This window comes from Heterodontus francisci, chromosome 5, assembly GCF_036365525.1.
Source record: "Heterodontus francisci isolate sHetFra1 chromosome 5, sHetFra1.hap1, whole genome shotgun sequence".
NCBI classification, from domain to species: domain Eukaryota; kingdom Metazoa; phylum Chordata; class Chondrichthyes; order Heterodontiformes; family Heterodontidae; genus Heterodontus; species Heterodontus francisci.
In genome coordinates this window covers 4392356-4411289 of record NC_090375.1, presented here as the reverse complement: position 1 = coordinate 4411289, position 18934 = coordinate 4392356, and the positions used below count along the sequence as shown (strand labels likewise).

At 44.4% G+C, this 18934-nt stretch overlaps 1 protein-coding gene across 4 annotated transcripts in view; it reads left to right on the top strand.

Annotated features, from left to right (window-relative positions):
• Positions 1–18934, top strand: part of agap3 (ArfGAP with GTPase domain, ankyrin repeat and PH domain 3) — a 1228693-nt gene that overhangs the window by 620411 nt on the left and 589348 nt on the right. For all 4 annotated transcript variants that reach the window (XM_068031037.1, XM_068031038.1, XM_068031040.1 and 1 more), the window contains 3 exons: positions 2872–3006; positions 11538–11665; positions 12171–12323. In XM_068031037.1, the coding sequence (XP_067887138.1) occupies positions 2872–3006; positions 11538–11665; positions 12171–12323 (416 nt within the window). The remainder of the gene's footprint in view (positions 1–2871; positions 3007–11537; positions 11666–12170; positions 12324–18934) is intronic.

Genomic DNA, 18934 nt, shown 5'->3' with positions numbered 1-18934 from the left:
TCCCTGGAAGCATTCTTGGGAATCTTTTCTGCACCCCTTCTAACATCCTTCCGATAATGTGGTGCCCATAACTGGACGCAATACTCCAGTTGAGGCCAAACCAGTGATTTATACAGATTTATCATAACTTGCTTGCTTTGTTACTCTATGCCCTATTGATAAAGCCTAGGATGCTGCATGCTTTATTAACCGCTCTCTCAATTGGTCTGCCACCTTCAATAATTTGTGCACATATGCACCCAGGTCCCTCTGCCCCTGCATGCTCTTTAGAATTATACCCTCCATTTTATGTTGTCTCTCCACATTCTTTCTAACAAAATGAATCACTTCACACTTCTCTGCATTAAATTTCATCTGCCACTTGTTCGCACATTCCACCAATCTGTCTATGTCCTTTTGGAGTTCTGCACTATCCTTGCAGTTCACAATGCTTCCAAATTTTGAATCGTCCATAAACTTTGAAATTGTGCCCTGTACACCAAGGTCTAGGTCATTAATGTAAGTCAGGAAGAGCAGGGGTTCTAACACCGACCCCTGGGAACTTCACTATAAACCTTCCTCCAATATCTTGTTACTGCTTCTCGAGCTCGTTGTACTCCTTGATTGAAGATATGGTCTTGCGATTTGTTGGGGCCTAGTAATCATCTTAAAACTTTGTTCACGTGGCAAACTCTTCTGTCTTTGAGGTTCATGTGGCTTCAATGGTTTCATTTCCTTGAGCAGCGATGAAGGCAGGCAGGAGAGAGATGTTCTTGCTTCAGTTCCAGGAGCACACGGCGTTCTGCCTCAAATCCCTTGTCTGAGGTTCACATTCAAAAAAAAACTCCCAAGTTGCCCAGCAGGCTAGTCATGTGACTAGATCCTTATATGGAACAGTCTCTTCAAATATCCTTTGTGGGAAGTGTAAATTCTCTGCAACAGCCATAGTCATGTGACTAACACTGTTCTGACCACTTCTGTGCATTGGAAAGCAGTTGCTGGATTCCCATTGTTTCAACATTGTCTGTTACCATGGAAATGTCTTTCCATTCAGGGCTTGCAATTTTAAGTTTTAATGTTCATGTGGCGAAATAATGTGTGCCTCAGTCTTGGCACGTGGGGTTTTGCCTGACAATTACAATTGGTCCCTGTATCCAAATCATTGATTGTGATTGTGATTAGCTGGAGCCCAAGCACTGATCCTGTGGTACCCCACTAGTCACAACCTGCCAACCTGAAAATGACCCATTTATTCTTACTTTCTGTTTTCTGCCTGTTACCCAATCCTCAATCCATGCTAGTATATTACCCCAATCCCATGCTTTTTAATTTTACTTAGTAACCGTCTATCAAAAGCCTTCTGAAAGCCCAAAGAAACCACATCCACTGGTTCCCCTTTATCCACTCTGCTAGTAACATCCTCAAAAAACTGCAACAGGTTTGTCAAACATGATTTCCCTTTCATAAATCCATGTTGACTCTGCCCAATCCTACCATTATTTTCTAAGTGTCCAGTAATCACATCCTTTTTAGTAGATTCCAGTATTTTCCCTACTACTGACGTCAGGCTAAGAGGTTGGTAGTTCCCTGATGTGTCTCTCCCTCCTTTCTTAAATAGTGGGGTTACATTTGCAACCTTCCAATCTGCAGGCACCATTGCAGAATTTCTAGAATTTTGAACTCAATGCCTGAAAGGGTGGTAGAGGCAGAAACCCTCATAACATTTAAAAAGTACTTGGATATGCACTTGAAGTGCCGCAACCTTATAAGGCTACGAACCGATAGGTGGAATGTAGGACTGGGCTGGATGGCTACATGTCAGCCAGTACAGATGGGCTGAATGGCCTCCTTCCATGCTGTATATTTCTATGATTCTATGATTGACTTGGACTTAGGTGCGCAGGACACAATTTCAAAATTTGCAGATGACACAAAACTTGCAAGTATTGTGAACTATGAGGAGGATAGTGATAGATTTCTAGAGGACATCGGCTGGTGGAATGGGCGGACATGTGGCAGATGAAATTTAATGGAGGGAGGTGTGCAATGATGCATTTTGGCAGGAAGAAAGAAGTGAGGCAATATAAAATAAAGGATACAATTCTAAAGGGACTGCAGTAGCAGAGAGTCCTTGGGGGGGTTGGTATATGTGCACAAATCGTTGAAGGTGGCAGGGCAGGTTGAGAAGGTGGTTAATAAGCTTACGGGATCCTGGGGTTTATAAATAGTGGCATAGAGTACAAGAACAAGGACCTTGTGGGATCTTTATAAAATACTGCTTCAACCTCAACAGGAGTATTATGTCCAATTGTGGGCACCACGTTTTAGGAAGGATGTGAAGGCTTTGGCAAAGGTGCAAAAAGATTCACGAGAATTGTTCCAGGATGAGGGATTTCAGTTATGAAGATAGATTGGAGAAGCTGTGGCTGTTCTGTTTAAAGAAGAGAAGGTTGAGAGAAGATTTGATAGATATGTTCAGAATCATGATGCATTTGTACAGAGTAGATGGAGAGAAACTGCTCCCATTGGCAGAAGGGTTGAGAACCAGAGGAGACAGATTTAAGGTGATGGACAAAAGAACCAAAGGCAACACGAGGAGAAACTTTTTTTGCACAGTGAGTGGTTAGTGTCTGGAATGCACTGCCTGAGAGTGTGGTGGAAGCAGATTCAATCAGGGCTTTCAAAAGGGAATTGGAAAAGCACCTGAGAAGAGAAAATTCGTAGGGCTACAGGGAAAATGCGGGGGGAGTGGCAGAGTTGCTGTTGCAGAAAGCCGGCTTGGACCTGACCAGCCGAATGGCCCCTTCCTGTGCTGTAACCATTCTATGATTCTACGTCTGAAGTTAAGCTGTGACCTGTTTATTAACCACCTGTAGTTGATCCATTTATTAGATGCAATCAGTGCGACGAATCCTCGAGTCATCGATGATGCTCGGGCCCGGAAGCTGTCCAATGACTTGAAGCGATGCACATACTACGAGACGTGTGCTACGTATGGACTGAATGTAGAACGGGTCTTCCAGGATGGTAATGTCACCTTCTGATCTTTAACAGCACTTGCTGAATTTACAGGAGCAACATTTCAGGCAGCTGCTTCTGCAGTCAGGTTTCCTGACAGGAAATTTTACTTTCTTTTGTCCCTTTGCTCTCTTTCTTTAATTTTGCTGCTCTTCAAGAACATAAGTAACAGGAGTAGGAGTCAGCCATTCGGCCCCTCGAGCCTGCTCTGCCATTCAGTAAGATCATGGTTGATCTTCTGCCTCAACTCCACTTTGCTGCACTATCCACTATTCCCTTAGTGCCCAAAAATCGATCAACCTCTGTCTTGAGTATACTGAATGACTAAGCATCCACAGCTGTCTGGGATAAAGAATTCCAAAGATTTACAACCCTCTGAGTGAATAAATTTCTCCTCATCCCAGTCCTAAATGAACTACCCCTTATTCTGAGACTGTGACCCTTGGATCTAGACTCCCCAGCCAGAGGAAACATCCTTCCAGCATCTGGTAGTTCTGATAAAGGGTCAACGACCTCAAAATAATGGGGGGGCGGTCGTGTAGTGGTAACGTCACTGGACAAGTAATCCAGAGCCCAGGCTAATGTTCTGGGGACATGGGTCAAATCCCACCACGGCCGAAGGTGAAATTTGAATTCAATTAATAAATCTGGGATTAGTTTAATGGGGATCATGAAACTATTGTCGATTGTTGTAAAAACCCATTTGGTTCACTAATGTCCTTTCGGGAAGGAAATCTGCTGTCCTTACCTGGTCTAGCCTATGTTTGACTCTAGACTCACACAAATGTGGTTGACTCTTAAATGCCCTCTGAAATGGCCTAGTAAACCACTCAGCTCAAGGGCAGTTAGGGACGGGCAATAAATGCTGGCCTAGCCAGCGATGCCCACATCCCACAAACAAATAAAAAAAAGTTAACAGTTTCTGTCTTCAAAGATACTACCCGACCTACTGAGTATTTCCAGCATTTTCTGTTTTTATTTATCCTCCCAGTGACTCCCCTGCCAAGCCCCTGTAGAATTTTATATGTTTCTAATTGGTCACCTCTCATTCTTCTAAACTTTACAGAATATAAGTCTAATCTACACAATCTCTCCGCGAAAGACAATCGTCTTATCCCAGAAATCGGTTTAGTGAATTTCATTGCACTCCCTCGAGGGCAAGTATGTCCTTCCTTTGGTAAGGGGACTAAAACTGCACCCAGTACTCCAGGTGTAATCTCTCAAATGCCCTATATAAATGTAGTAAGATTTCTTTACTCTTATACTCCAATCCCTTTTTATCAAACACTAACACTAATTGCTTGCTCTATCTGCAAGTTAATTTTCTGTGACTCACGTGCAAGGACACCCAGGTCCCCCTGAATATCAACATTGGCCAGTCTCTCACCATTCAAAAATATTCTGCTTTTTTACTTTTTGTACCCAAATGGATAATTTCACAGTTCTCCACGTTATATTCCATCTGCCATGTTCTTGCCCACTCACCCAACCTGTCTATATCCCTCTGCAACGTCTTTGCATCCTTCTCACCGCCGGCTTTCCCACCTAACTTTGTATTGTCAGGAAACTTGGATGCGTTACACTCTGTTCCCTCATCTAAATCATTAATATAGATTGAACATAACTGAGGCCCAAGTACTGATCCTTGCGGTACCCCACTAGTTACAACCTGCCAACCTGAAAATGGCCCAGTTATTCCTACTCTCTGTTTTTTGTCCATAAAACAATCCTCAATCCATGCTAATATATTACCCACAGTCCCATGAAACCTAATTTTGTGTAATATCCTCTTGTGTAGCACCTTCCAGAATGCTTTTGAAAATCCCAATACACTATATCCACTATCTACCTTACTACTTACATCCTCAAAAACGCTAACCCATTTGTCAAACACAATTTCCCTTTCATAAATCTGTGTTGCCTGCTTAATTGTCTTTTTTTTTAAAGTGCTCTATTATTACATCCCTAATAGATTCTAGCGTTGTGCCTATTACTGACGTTAGACTGACTGACCTACAGTTCCATGTTTTCTCTTACAACTTTCTTAAATAGCAGAGTTAATCCTCCCTTTTTAATCTACCCAACTCTTCTAATAGTCAGGTATCCTGGAATATTTAGTTCCGAAATTTACTCACTCATAAGATCATAGGAAATAGGAGCAGGAGTAGGCCATATGGCCCGTTGAGCCTCCTCTGCCATTCACACACATCATGACTGATCATCTACCTCTACACTATTTTCCCCCACTATCCCCATCTCCTTTGATGTCGTTAGTATCCAGAAATCTTTTTATATATTTTTTTATAGAGATACAGCACTGAAACAGGCCCTTCGGCCCACCGAGTCTGTGCCGACCAACAACCACCCATATATACCATATTCTCTACCACATCCCCACCGTTCTCCTACCATTTACCTATACTAGGGGCAATTTGCAATGGCCAATTTACCTATCAACCTGCAAGTCTTTGGCTGTAGGAGGAAACCGGAGCACCCGGTGGAAACCCGCGCAGACACAGGGAGAACTTGAAAACTCCGCACAGGCAGTACCCGGAACTGAACCCGGGTCGCTGGAGCTGTGAGGCTGCAGTGCTACCCACTGCGCCACTATGCCGCCCACATCTGTCGGATTTCTGTCTTGAACATGCTGAATGATTAAGCTTCCACAGCCCTCTGGGGTAGAGAATTCCACAGATTCACCACCCTCTGAGAAAAGAAATTCTTCCTCATCTCAGTCTTAAATGGCCTGCCCCTTATTCTGAGACTGTATTCCCTGGTTCAAGACTCACCAGACAGAGGAAACATCCTATCCACATCTACCATGTCACACTCTGTAACAATTTTGTAAGTTTCAATGAGATCATTCTTCTAAACTCTAGAGAATACAGACCCAGTTTCTCCTCATAAAACAATCCTGCCGTCCCAGGGATTAGACTGGTGAATTCTTCCTGAGATAAGGAGATCAAAACAGTGCACAATACTTGACAGTTAACTGTCAGTCACCATAAACTGGTGCATTCTCCATGGCAACGCATCTACCAATGAGAGTTCATTTGAACAAACAAAAAAAGAACAGTACAGCACAGGAACAGGCCATTCGGCCCTCCAAGCCTGCGCCAATCTTGATGCCTGCCGAAACTAAAGCCTTCTGCACTTCCGGGTTCCGTATCCCTCTATTCCCATCCTATTCATGTATTTGTCAAGATGCCTCTTAAATGTCGCTATCGTACCTGCTTCCACCACCTCCCCCGGTAGCAAGCTCCAGGCACTCACCACCCTCTGTGTAAAGAACTTGCCTCGCACATCCCCTCTAAACTTTGCCCCTCTCACCTTAAACCTATGTCCCCTAGTAACTGACTCTTCCACCCTGGGAAAAACCTTCTGACTATCCACTCTGTCCATGCCGCTCATAACTTTGTAAACCTCTATCATGTCGCCACTCCACCTCCGTCGTTCCAGTGAAAACAATCCGAGTTTATCCAACCTCTCCTCGTAGCTAATGCCCTCCAGACCAGGCAACATCCTGGTAAACCTGGTACCCTCTCCAAAGCATCCACGTCCTTCTGGTAGTGTGGCGACCAGAATTGCACGCAGTATTCTAAGTGTGGCCTAACTAAAGCTCTGTACAGCTGCAGCATGACTTGCCAATTTTTATACTCTATGCCCCGACCGATGAAGGCAAGCATGCCGTATGCCTTCTTGACTACCTTATCCACCTGCGATGCCACTTTCAGTGACCTGTGGACCTGTACGCCCAGATCTCTCTGCCTGTCAATACTCCTAAGGGTTCTGCCATTTACTGTATACCTCCCACCTGCATTAGACCTTCCAAAATGCATTACCTCACATTTGTCCGGATTAAACTCCATCTGCCATTTCTCCGCCCAAGTCTCCAACCGATCTATATCCTGCTGTATCCTCTGACAATCCTCATCACTATCCGCAACTCCACCAACCTTTGTGTCGTCCGCAAACTTACCAATCAGACCAGCTACATTTTCCTTCAAATCATTTATATATACTGCAAAGAGCAAAGGTCCCAGCACTGATCCCTGCGGAACACCACTAGTCACATCCCTCCATTCAGAAAAGCACCCTTCCACTGCTACCCTCTGTCTTCCATGACAGAGACAGTTCTGTATCCATCTTGCCAGCTCACCTCTGATCCCGTGTGGCCTCACCTTTTGTACCAGTCTGCCATGAGGGACCTTGTCAAAGGCTTTACTGAAGTCCATATAGATAACATCCACTGCCCTTCCTTCATCAATCATCTTTGTCACTTCCTCAAAAAACTCAATCAAATTAGTAAGACACGACCTCCCCTTCACAAAACCATGTTGTCTCTCGCTAATAAGTTCGTTTGTTTCCAAATGGAAGTAAATCCTGTCCCGAAGAATCCTCTCTAATAGTTTCCCTACCACTGACGTAAGGCTCACCGGCCTATAATTTCCTGGATTATCCTTGCGACCCTTCTTAAACAAAGGAACAACATTGGCTATTCTCCAGTCCTCTGGGACCTCACCTGTAGCTAATGAGGCTGCAAAGATTTCTGTCAAGGCCCCAGCCTTCCCTTGCCTCCCTCAGTATTCTGGGGTAGATCCCATCAGGCCCTGGGGACTTATCTACCTTAATGCTTTGCAAGACACCCAACACCTCCTCCTTTTTGATAATGAGATGACTGAGACTATCTACACTCCCTTCCCTAGGCTCATCATCCACCAAGTCCTTCTCCTTGGTGAATACTGATGCAAAGTACTCATTTAGTACCTCGCCCATTTCCTCTGGCTCCCCACAAAGATTCCCTTCTCTGTTCTTGAGTGGGCCAACCCTTTCCCTGGTTACCCTCTTGCTCTTTATATACGTATAAAAAGCCTTGGGATTTTCCTTAATCCTGTTTGCCAATGACTTTTCATGACCCCTTTTAGCCCTCCTGACTCCTTGCTAAGTTCCTTCCTACTGTCTTTATATTCCTCAAGGGATTCGTCTGTTCCTAGCCTTCCAGCCCTTACGAATGCTTCCTTTTTCTTATTGACTAGGCTCACCTTATCCCGCGTTATCCAAGGTTCCCGAAACTTGCCAAACTTATCCTTCTTCCTCACAGGAACATGCCGGTCCTGGATTCTAATCAACTGACGTTTGAAAGTCTCCCACATGTCAGATGTTGATTTACCCTCAAACAGCCGCCCCCAATCTAAATTCTTCAGTTCCTGCCTAATATTGTTATAATTAGCCTTCCCCCAATTTAGCACCTTCACCCGAGGACTACTCTTATCCTTATCCACAAGTACCTTAAAACTTATGGAATTATGGTCACTGTTCCCGAAATGCTCCCCGACTGAAACTTCAACCACCTGGCTGGGCTCATTCCCCAATACCAGGTCCAGTATGGCCCCATCCCTAGTTGGACTATCTACATATTGTTTCAAGAAGCCCTCCTGGATGCTCCTTACAAACTCTACCCCATCCAAGCCCTTAGCACTAAGTGAGTCCCAGTCAATATAGGGGAAGTTAAAATCACCCACCACTACAACCCTGTTACCTTTACATCTTTCCAAAATCTGTCTACATATCTGCTCCTCTACCTCCCGCTGGCTGTTGGGAGGCCTGTAGTAAACCCCCAACATCTTGACTTGTCCCTTCCTATTCCTGAGCTCCACCCATATTGCCTCGCTGCATGACCCCTCCGAGGTGTCCTACCGCAGTACAGCTGTGATATTCTCCTTAACCAGTAATGCAACTCCCCCACCCCTTTTACATCCCCCTCTATCCCGCCTGAAGTTTTTAAATCCTGGAACATTTAGCTGCCAATCCTGTCCTTCCCTCAACCAAGTCTCTGAAATAGCAACAACATCATAGTTCCAAGTACTAATCCAAGCTCTAAGTTCATCTGTCTTACCTGTTATACTTCTTGCATTGAAACAAATGCACTTCAGACCACCAGTCCCGCTGTGCTCAGCAACATCTCCCTGCCTGCTCTTCCTCTTAGTCTTACTGGCCTTATTTACTAGTTCCCCTTCATTTATTTCACTTGCTGTCCTACTGCTCTGGTTCCCACCCCCCTGCCACACTAGTTTAAACCCTCCCGAGTGACGCCAGCAAACCTCGCAGCCAGGATATTTGTGCCCCTCCAGTTTTGATGCAACCCGTCCTTCTTGAACAGGTCCCATCTGTCCCTGAAGAGATCCCAATGATCCAGATATCTGAAACCCTCCCTTCTACATCAGCTGTTCAGCCACATGTTTAGCTGCACTATCTTCCTATTTCTAGCCTCACTGGCACGTGGCACAGGGAGTAATCCCGAGATTACAACCCTGGAGGTCCTGTCTTTTAACTTTCGATTTAACTCCCTAAACTCCCCCTGCAGGACCTCGTCACTCTTCCTGCCTATGTCGTTGGTACCGATGTGTACCACAACCCCTGGCTGTTCACCCTCCCCCTTCTAGCGGTCACCCTCTATCTGCCTGCACCTTGGGTGTAACCACTTCTCTAAAACTCCTGTCTATGACGCTTTCTGCCACCTGCATGCTCCTAAGTGCATCCAGTTGCCGCTCCAACCGATCCATGCGGTCTGTGAGGAGCTGTAACTGGGTACACTTCCTGCAGATGTAGTCGTCTGGAACGCTGGAAGCGTCACGGACCTCCCACATCTCACAGGTGAAGCACTTCACCCCTCTAACTGACATTTCTAGCACTAATTAATAAATTAATTTAAAATAAATAAATACTTGTTAAATCCTTCCTAAATTGTTATAATTAACTATATGGTCCCTAGTGCTAGATTCCTACTATAAATATTAAATTCTAACTAAATACAGTAATCTCCTCCCTCTGGTTTAGTTACTCTACTTATTAATTAGTTAATTAGGGTTTTAATCAATTCTTATCAATGTTTTATTTTCAAATTCAGTAAAAAATTCCCTACCAATCAGGTCACAGCTTTCCTGTGACGTCACTGTCAGTTTTTCTTTACCAGAGGTAAGTTTTTTGTACTTACTGGTCTGGAACTCCGCCCTCCAAGTCTTCTCTCTGGATGCAGGCCACAAAACCCCGAGGTAAGTTTTTTATACTTACCGGTCCGGAACTCCGCCCTCCGAGCCTTCTCCCAGTCAGCTGTGCTCTTTGGAAGCTCTCGGCTCCCCTCACTCTGAGGACAGGTAGGAAATGAAAGGAGTTCCTCACTCCCTCCTCACCGAACTTCCTCAGTTACCAAACTTCCACTATCGTACTCTAATGCAACCCAAGTCAGCACTCCAGTGCAAACAAAGTCAGCACTGTCTTCTTATACAGTATAAAGTTGTTGCTTCCCCTTACATTGGTTATTCTTACAGATTGTCCTGATGAGTGCAAGACGAAAAACTTCGAAAACATGTCTCTATTTTCAGCAACACTCAAGTTCTGTACTACTAAATGACTATTTGAATCCACAGATTATTACCTTTGAGGTTCTGTATTTTAATTTTGACCCTCGCTCCTCAAACTATCTCAGCAGAACCTCATTCCTGGTTCTGCCTGTGTTGTTGGTTCCTACTTGGATGATGACAACTGGATTCTCCCCCTCCCACTCCAGGTTCATCCCCAGCCGCAGGTAGATGTCCTTAACCCTGGCACTGGGCAGGCAACACAACCGTCAAAACTCCTAGTCATGGTTGCAGAGAACAGTACCTATCCCCCTGACTATACTGTCCCCTATCACGACCACATTTCTTTTCACTCTCTTCATTTGAATGTCTTCCTGTATCCCCATGCCATGGTCAGTTTGCCCATCCACACTGCAGACTTTGCCCTCATCCAGACAGACAGCAAGAACCACAGACCTGTTGGATAAGGGTAAAGGCTGAAGCTCCTCCCGCACTTAACTGCCTGACTCACAGTCACACCTGTTCTTTTCCCATCTATTGCCAAATGCTGTCTGCTGCAGCTATTTGTGCAATAAATTTATTGTTTTTACCTGTATTAATGACATAGTAAATGACGAAGTGTTAAAAATCACAGGTATCCAGCGTGGCTGCAGTAGCGCTGAGCTATCTGCAGGTGGTGGTGTTGATTCAACAGAAGTCACAGGTCTTGCTGGCACCCTTTGGTGGTGTACTGTGGTACTGCAGCTGTGCAGCAGAGTGACAGAAAGCCCTCAGACCATGAGGATTTGACTGAGAAGCTGTGGTTTTCCTTGCTGCCTCATGTATATCATCTGGTTTGTGTGTATCCACCCCTCAGATGTTCACCCGTAGCTGATCTTAGCTAGGGTTGTAGCTGGAATGCTATGAAAGGTCTCAACACCTGTTGGTGGGAGGATTGAGGAGAGCGTTGGCTCGTTGGTGATACCGCTGCAGGTGAATAGCCTGCTAACAGTCACTGTCTCTGCTCACAAGTGGAAAGTGGTTGCTTGGGTGAAGTACCATCAGGTGTTGAAACTTTGCCGAGTGAGAATCAGCACCTTAATGAAAGAGGAGGTGCTGAGTCTGAATGTATTGGATCAATGTAGATAATCGATTGATGGCTGAGTCACAAAGCTTAACGGTATCTGGTGTTCCCTCATTTAGTGGCTCAGAAGATTGTGGCATTACGGAAGAAACAGCAGTTATCGATTGGACCCTGCAAGTCACTGCCAAACTCTCCCAGTCATTCCTCCGTTCCTAATGCGTCCATCCCATCTGTGCACATCAACCAGGTGAAGCCCTGCTGTTTGTGCATGTCAGCGTATCAGATATTGGGCATAGCCGTGTGTTGAGCGTGAGCGCCAGCTGTACTGTTTAATGTTGAATCCACATATATATGCGGCAGCTAGTATCTCCCCTCATACCCAGTTACCACCAGAGAGAGACAGAGGTGGTGGGGAGAGAGAGCGAGAGAGAAAGACATAAGCAGACAAATACACATGTCACCAGATATGCACACATATATGCAAGCACCTAAGCTCAACTGTCCTGCTGACTGGAGTTGGTGGGGGTGAGGGAAGTGAGCAGCTCATCTGTAGTCTCAGTGGGGACGAATGCACAGATGAGAAAGAATTTGGACTTTTAAAGCCCTCTGCAACCTCAGTTAGTTTAGTTTAGAAGTATTGTCAGGTGGGGCGAATATTGATGGCTTTTTTAACAGTGCTGTGTTAGACTGTGAGTCCTGTTCAGTAGCTGCTGTGGTATTTTGCTGGTTTTAATCTGGTGTGAATCACACAGGCTGCTAACGGAGGGGTCTTCAGTGATTATTCATCTTCAGTGCCGTCCACTCCCAGTATGAGTCAGAAGGAACTGCGAATTGAGACAATCGCTGCATCCAGCACCCCCACCCCTGTTCGCAAACAATCCAAGCGACGCTCCAACATATTCACAGTAAGTACAAAGCCGATAATTTGCTTAGTAGGCACTTTCTGGGTCCTGTGTTTAATAATAGACTAAGCCTTGTAAATTGACGGAGCTGCTTTTTTTTTGGCATCAAGCCTTTAAAAAAGTGAATATTTATGAAGCACCATTTTGCTTACAGCAAAATGCAATAGACAGTAAAGATGACTGAGCAGTTAATCTGTTCATGGTGCTGTTGGTTGTGGGAGGAATGTTGACCCAGGGCACCTGGAGAACTCACTGCTCTCCAGAAATGCCAAAGGATCTTCAACATCCACCAGAACAGGGTCATGGAGGAACAATAACTTATATTTATACAGCACCTTGAACGTCCCAAGACACTCCTTAAGACCATAATAGACAAAAATTAACACTGAGCCAAAGAAGGAGACGTTAGGGTGGGCGGCTAAAAGCTTGGTCAAAGAGATAGGTTTTAAGGATGACCTTAAAAGAGGAGAGAGAGACAAAGAGATTTAGAAAGCATAGAGCTTTTAACATGTCGCACTCCTTTAGTATAGTACTGAAGTGTTAGCCTGGGCTTTAGGCTCCAATCCTGGAGCAGAGTTTGATTGGAAGATAGCACCAAGCATGGTTCAAAACAGAAAGTGCTGGAAATACTCAGCAGATCAGGCAGTATCTGTGGAGAGAGAAAAACAGATAAAGTTTCAGCTCGATGCCCTTAGTCAGAGATAATGAAAGGTCATCAACCTGAAACCGTGTTTTGCTCTCTTCACAGATACTGCCTGATTTGCCGAGTATTTCCAGCATTTTCTGTTTTGATTTCAGATTTCGAGTATGCACATTATTTTGTTTTTGTGAGAATGCATCCCTAGGCTGCACACTGCTAAATAGGGTCCTAAGAGAGAGAAGAAAGAGGGCGGACAAGAGGTGAGTCACTGCAGCTCCCCCCACGGCCATCAGCAGTCCATTGCACAGTCGCGTCCACGTCCAGCTACAGGAGGTTGGTCTGACAATGTGGAGTGCTGATCTGTGCACACCCTCACTATCACCAAGTCAACATAAGAAATAGGATAGAATTCGGCCCCTTGAGCCTGCTCCGCCCATTCAGTAAGATCACGGCTGATCTGATTATGGCCTTAACTCCAATTTCCTGCCTTTAATTCTGTCTTTTTATCATTTTTCCCGACTCTGACCTTATTTGCTGGTGCATTCCTATGTTTGTACACTCTGTCCTGTCACACTCTGGTTATCATTACCCATAATGCTACCTGCATTGTTGCCTTGTGCTTTCTTGTTAAGTTTCTAAACCTCCCCTCACGGGAACTCTTCACCCCACATTATTTAGTTTAAAGCCCTCTCTACAGTCCTAGTTAAAAGATTCGCCAGGACACTGGTCCCAGCGCGTTTCGCTGAAAGACCATCCCAACGGCACAGCTCCCTCTTTCCCCAGTCCTGGTGCCAGTTCCCCATGAATCAAAGTCCATTTCTCCCACACCAATCACACATTTGACTCGCTGATCTTATTTACTGTATGCCAATTTGCTCGTGCCTGAGGTATTTATGAAGTGATTTACAGCTCAGAAGGAGGCTATTCAGCCCAAAATGTCCATGCCAGCTCTCTGCAGAGCAATCCAGTCTGTCCCACTCCCCCACTCGATCCCCATGGCCCTGCAAGTTTATTTCCTTCAAGTGCCCATCCAGTTTCCTTTTGAAATCATTCATCGTCTCTGCTTCCAGCAACCCCATGGGCAGCGAGTTCCAGGTCATTATCACTCGCTGCATCAAAAAGTTCTTCCATACATTTCCCCTGCATCTCTTTCCCAAAACCTTAAATCTGTGTCCCCTAGACCATTAGCTAATGGAAACAGTTTTTCTTGTCTCACATACCTAAATTAATCATAATCTTGTTCAACTCTATCAAATCTCCCCTCAATCTCCATTACTCCAAGGAGAACAACCCCAGCTTTTCCAACTTAACCTTGTAACTAAAATCCTTCATCCCTGGAACCATTCTGGTAAATCTCCTCTGCACCCTCTCTCAGACCCTCACATCCTTCCTGAAGTGTGGTGACCAGAACCTGGACTCTACTCAGTTTGCGCCTAACCAGAGCTTTATAAAGGTTCAGCATAACTTCCCCGCTTTTGTACTCAATGCCTGTATTTATGAAGCCTAAGATACGAACATACGAATTAGGAGCAGGAGTAGGCCACTCGGCCCCTCGAGCCTGCTTCACCATTCAGCAAGATCATGGCTGATCTGATTGTAACCTCAACTCCACATTCCTGCCCACCACCTTTCACCCCCTTGCTTATCAAGAATCTATGTACTTCTGCCCTAAAAATATTTGAAAACTCTGCTTCCACTGCCTTTTGAGAAAGAGAATTCCAAAGACTCACAGCCCTCTGAAAGAAAAAAATTCACCTCAATAATAATAAATAAAAATCTCTGTCTTAAATCGGCAACCCTTTATTTTTAAATAGTGACCCCTAGTTCTAGATTCTTTTACAACCGAGGTGGGAGGAGTGCACTGTTTATTTTAGTTCCACTTCTCCACGGGTCACAACATATATTTAAATTTTTTCCCACTTACCGATATGGTCAATCATAGACTGTTTCTATCCCAGAATAAAACACACCAACCAGGCTTCTTTAATAAACAACAAAATTATCCATTTATTATAAAACAAGTCTTAACCAGTAATGACATAAAGCATAAACACACAGATTGAAATATTAAAATTCCCTTTTTACCTTAGCCCCTCACACTCTCACACACACACACACCTCTACTGGTTAATCGGAAAAATAAAGGGATTTGCGTTTTCGAGCTCTATTTAAAAAAAGGGGTCAAATACTTGCTACTTCTTGAAGAAGAAAACAAAGATATGGAAAGATGTCGTTTGTTGTAGTTTGGCATCCCAAATACGTATAGATGACTGTCACTGGGTTCTTCCTAGAACAGTTCTTTCCAGGTGATGTTGAAGATAAGTTTGGATAGGCTTCCCAAGAAATGCAGCAACAGGGGTTTCTGATCGGCCTTACAACAGAAATGTGGCAACAGGGGTTTCAATTTCCACACATTCGATACACAGGGTTTCTTCAAATGCAGGTGGAAAGAGCAGACTGACACACTGGATATGCAGGGTTTCTTTCCAAGAGAGAGAAAAAGAGATGAGCTGGGTTTCCTTGGCAGGCAAAAACCAACTGTCTTCCAAGCAGTTTACACACCAACTTTCTTTCTAAAACCATTTTCCATATGGCAACTCACTGTCCAAAGCGAAACCATAAAAAATGACACAAGAGACAAGCCTCCTGACCTCTATAAATCATGACCTGTCACTTCTCTGCAAACTTCTTTCCCAGGTCAAAAACAACCCCTGCTTGGTAATTATCTGCAGACAGGTGCCTTCCAGTAATTGTTTGGTTTCAAGCTCAGTCCAAAAACCTTCTGGTGACCTCCCTTAAAAAAAATCACAAGGTTCAGCATCTCTTCAAGCTTCCAGATGAATCAATGTCCGTAATTCAACTATAAGTCCTTAAAAACATATTTTACAAAAAAATAGAAGCACTCTCGTAACAATTCTCCCACAAGGATCTTATATGTTTCAATCAAGTCGCCTCTTACTCACCTAAACGCCAGCGGATACAAGCCCGTTCAAATCAGCTGCCATCTCCTTACTTTCCATTATTAATTCCCAGACTCATTTTCTATAGGACCAACGCTCACTTTGTTAACTCTTCCATATGCTCATATGGTCCCATATGCTTTGCTAGTTACTCTGTCAATATGTCCTGCCACCTTCAAAGATGCCTCTTGACAAATACAGGTATAGGATGGGAATAGAGGGATACGGTCCCGGAAGTGCAGAAGGTTTTAGTTTAGACAGGCATCAAGATCGGCGCAGGCTTGGAGGGCCGAATGGCCTGTTCCTGTGCTGTACTGTTCTTTGTACTCCTCCAAATTTGATATCATCAGCAAATTTTGAAATTCTACTCTGTATTGCAAGATCAAAGTCATTTATGTGTAGCAAAAAAGGCAGTGGTCCCAGCACTGACCCTTGGGGAACACCACTGTCTACCTCCAGTCTGAAAAATAACCATTTATAACGACTTGCTGTTTTCTGTCCTTGAGCCAGTTATTTTTTAATTGACCCTCCTATTCCATGAGCCTCAATTTTGTTAACTGGCCTTTTATGTGGCACTTCATCAAAAGTTTTCTTAAAATCCATATAAACAACAGTCACCGCATTCCCTTCATCAACCTTCTCTGTAACTTCATCAAAAAATTCCATTAGATTAGTCAAGCATGATCTGCCTTTTCCAAATCCATGCTGGCTCTCCTTAATTAATTCAAACCTCTCCAAGTGTGTTTTGATATTTTTTCCCGGACTGGCCTGTATTTGCTAGGACTGTCCTTACATCCTTACTTGAATTAAGGGTGGCACATTTGTCACTCTCCAATACTCTGGCACCTCCCCCGTATCAAGGGAAGATTGGAAGGTTATGGCAAGCCCTTCCATTATCGCCATCCCCACTGCCTTGAGAAACTTGGGATGCAAGCCAACTGGACCAGGTGACTTATGGTGAATCAAAAAAACAGCATGTATGATGCATGTCAGGTGATGTCTTCAAGTGAGAACCAGGCCAAATACAATAAGTTGAGAAGGGATGTGAAAAGGAAAATAAGGCTGGCAAATGGAAACCTTCCAGTACCTCCTCACACTCAATTTTTACCCTTTCCATTGTTACCCTTTGCACTTGAAGAATTCACCTGACATGCATCATACATGCTGTTTTTTTGATTCAACATAATCTCTATCTCCCTCGTCATCCAAGGAGCCCTGTTTTTGGTTCCCATACCATTCGTCGTTTTTGGAATGTACCTGAAGCATCTTTCTCTTAAAGATTGTTCTGTTACAGTTTTTCCTGTCACTCTTTGGTTCCACTTTATTCTCGCTAGATCCCTTCTCATCCCATTGAAATTAACCCTTTTCCAGTCTAGACATTCTACCTTATATCGTTCCTTGCTTTTCTGCATTACTGGTCTGTATCTCTAAACTAAACTAAACTAAACCATACGATACGATGTTCACTCTTATCCAAGTGATACCCCACAGACACTTAGCCCAAATCATTTCCCAGCACCAGATCCAGCCATGCATCCTTTCTAGTTGGACCGAGAACATACTGAGCAAGGAAGTTCTCATGAACACAAGCCAGAAATTCCTCCCCTCCTCTCCCTTTACTCTAAAATTATCCCAATTGATATTTGGGTAATTAAAATCCCTCAATATCACCATTCTATATTTCTTGCACATCTCCGTGATCACCCTGCAGACTGGCTCCTCTCCCTCTTTCTCATTATTTGGGAGAAAGTGGCGTGTGTGTAACAGGCTGTGACTAGAACCTGCCGGGTAAAGTTATGCAGCTCAGTAGCTGGAAAGTTATTGGTTACCTGCACCTCGGGAGGTCCCCCCTCATCCCGAATAAGCAGGAGATAGCTCTGTCCATCAACCACAATCTCCTTCGTAAAGCGACCACCTTCGATTATTACCTTTGTGCTTCTGCTTTTTAATTTAACACCTAGCTGCTCATACTCCCTCAGCAGAAACTCTCTCTTAGTCGTACCTATGTAATTGGTACCCAAATGGAGCACGATAACTGAATCCTTCCTCTCCCACTCTGCTCCTCTCCAGCCCGAGGAGATGTCCTTAACCCTGGCATTGGTCATGCAACACAGCCTTCCAGATGCACGCTCTCGGCTGCAGAGGACATTACCTATTCCCTTAAATATACTGTCCCGTACTACTACAACATTAGGGGGAGCCAGTGGCGTAGTGGTAATATCACTGTACTAGTAATCCAGAGGTCCAGGCTAATGCCCTGGGGACATGGGTTCAAACCCCACCACAGCAGCTCGTAGAACTTAAATACAATTAATTAATTTTTTGAAATCTCAAATTGAAAACAAGTCTCAGAAATGGTGCGATGAAACCATCATCGATTGTTATAAAAAAAAACATCTGTTCACTAATGTCCTTTATGGAAGGAAATCATAGATAGTTTAAGGCACAGAAAGAGGCCACTTGGCCCATCATGTCTGTGCTGTCCTTACCTGGTCTGGCCTACATGTGACTCCAGACTCTCAGCAATGTGGTTGATTCCTAACTGCCCTCAGAAATGGCCTAGCAAGCCAGTCAGTTATTCAAGGGCAATTAGGGATGGACAACAAATGCTGACCTTGCCGGCGATGCCCACATCCCATGAAAGAATTTTTAAAAATCCTCTTTACTCTTCTCCCAATTGAATGGCCTGTGGTCAGTTTGCTCATCCTCCCTACAGTCCCTGTTCTTGTCCATACAAGCTGCAAGAACCTCGTACCTGTTGGGCAATCACCAGGGCTGAGGCCCCTCCATTGCTACCTTCTGGATCCCTGTAGATGCCTCATTCGTAGTCACAATCTCCTGTCCCTGAGAACAGACCAAATCTGACATACCTAAACAAAGGGGTGTGACTCTCTCCTTGAGCAAAGTGTCCAGGTAACTTTCCCCCTCCCTGGTGCATCGCAGTGTCTGAGTGTCAGGGAAAGGAAAGGCTCTGGGAGTTTGATGTGGTTAGTCGGCCTGGCAGGACAGAGCAA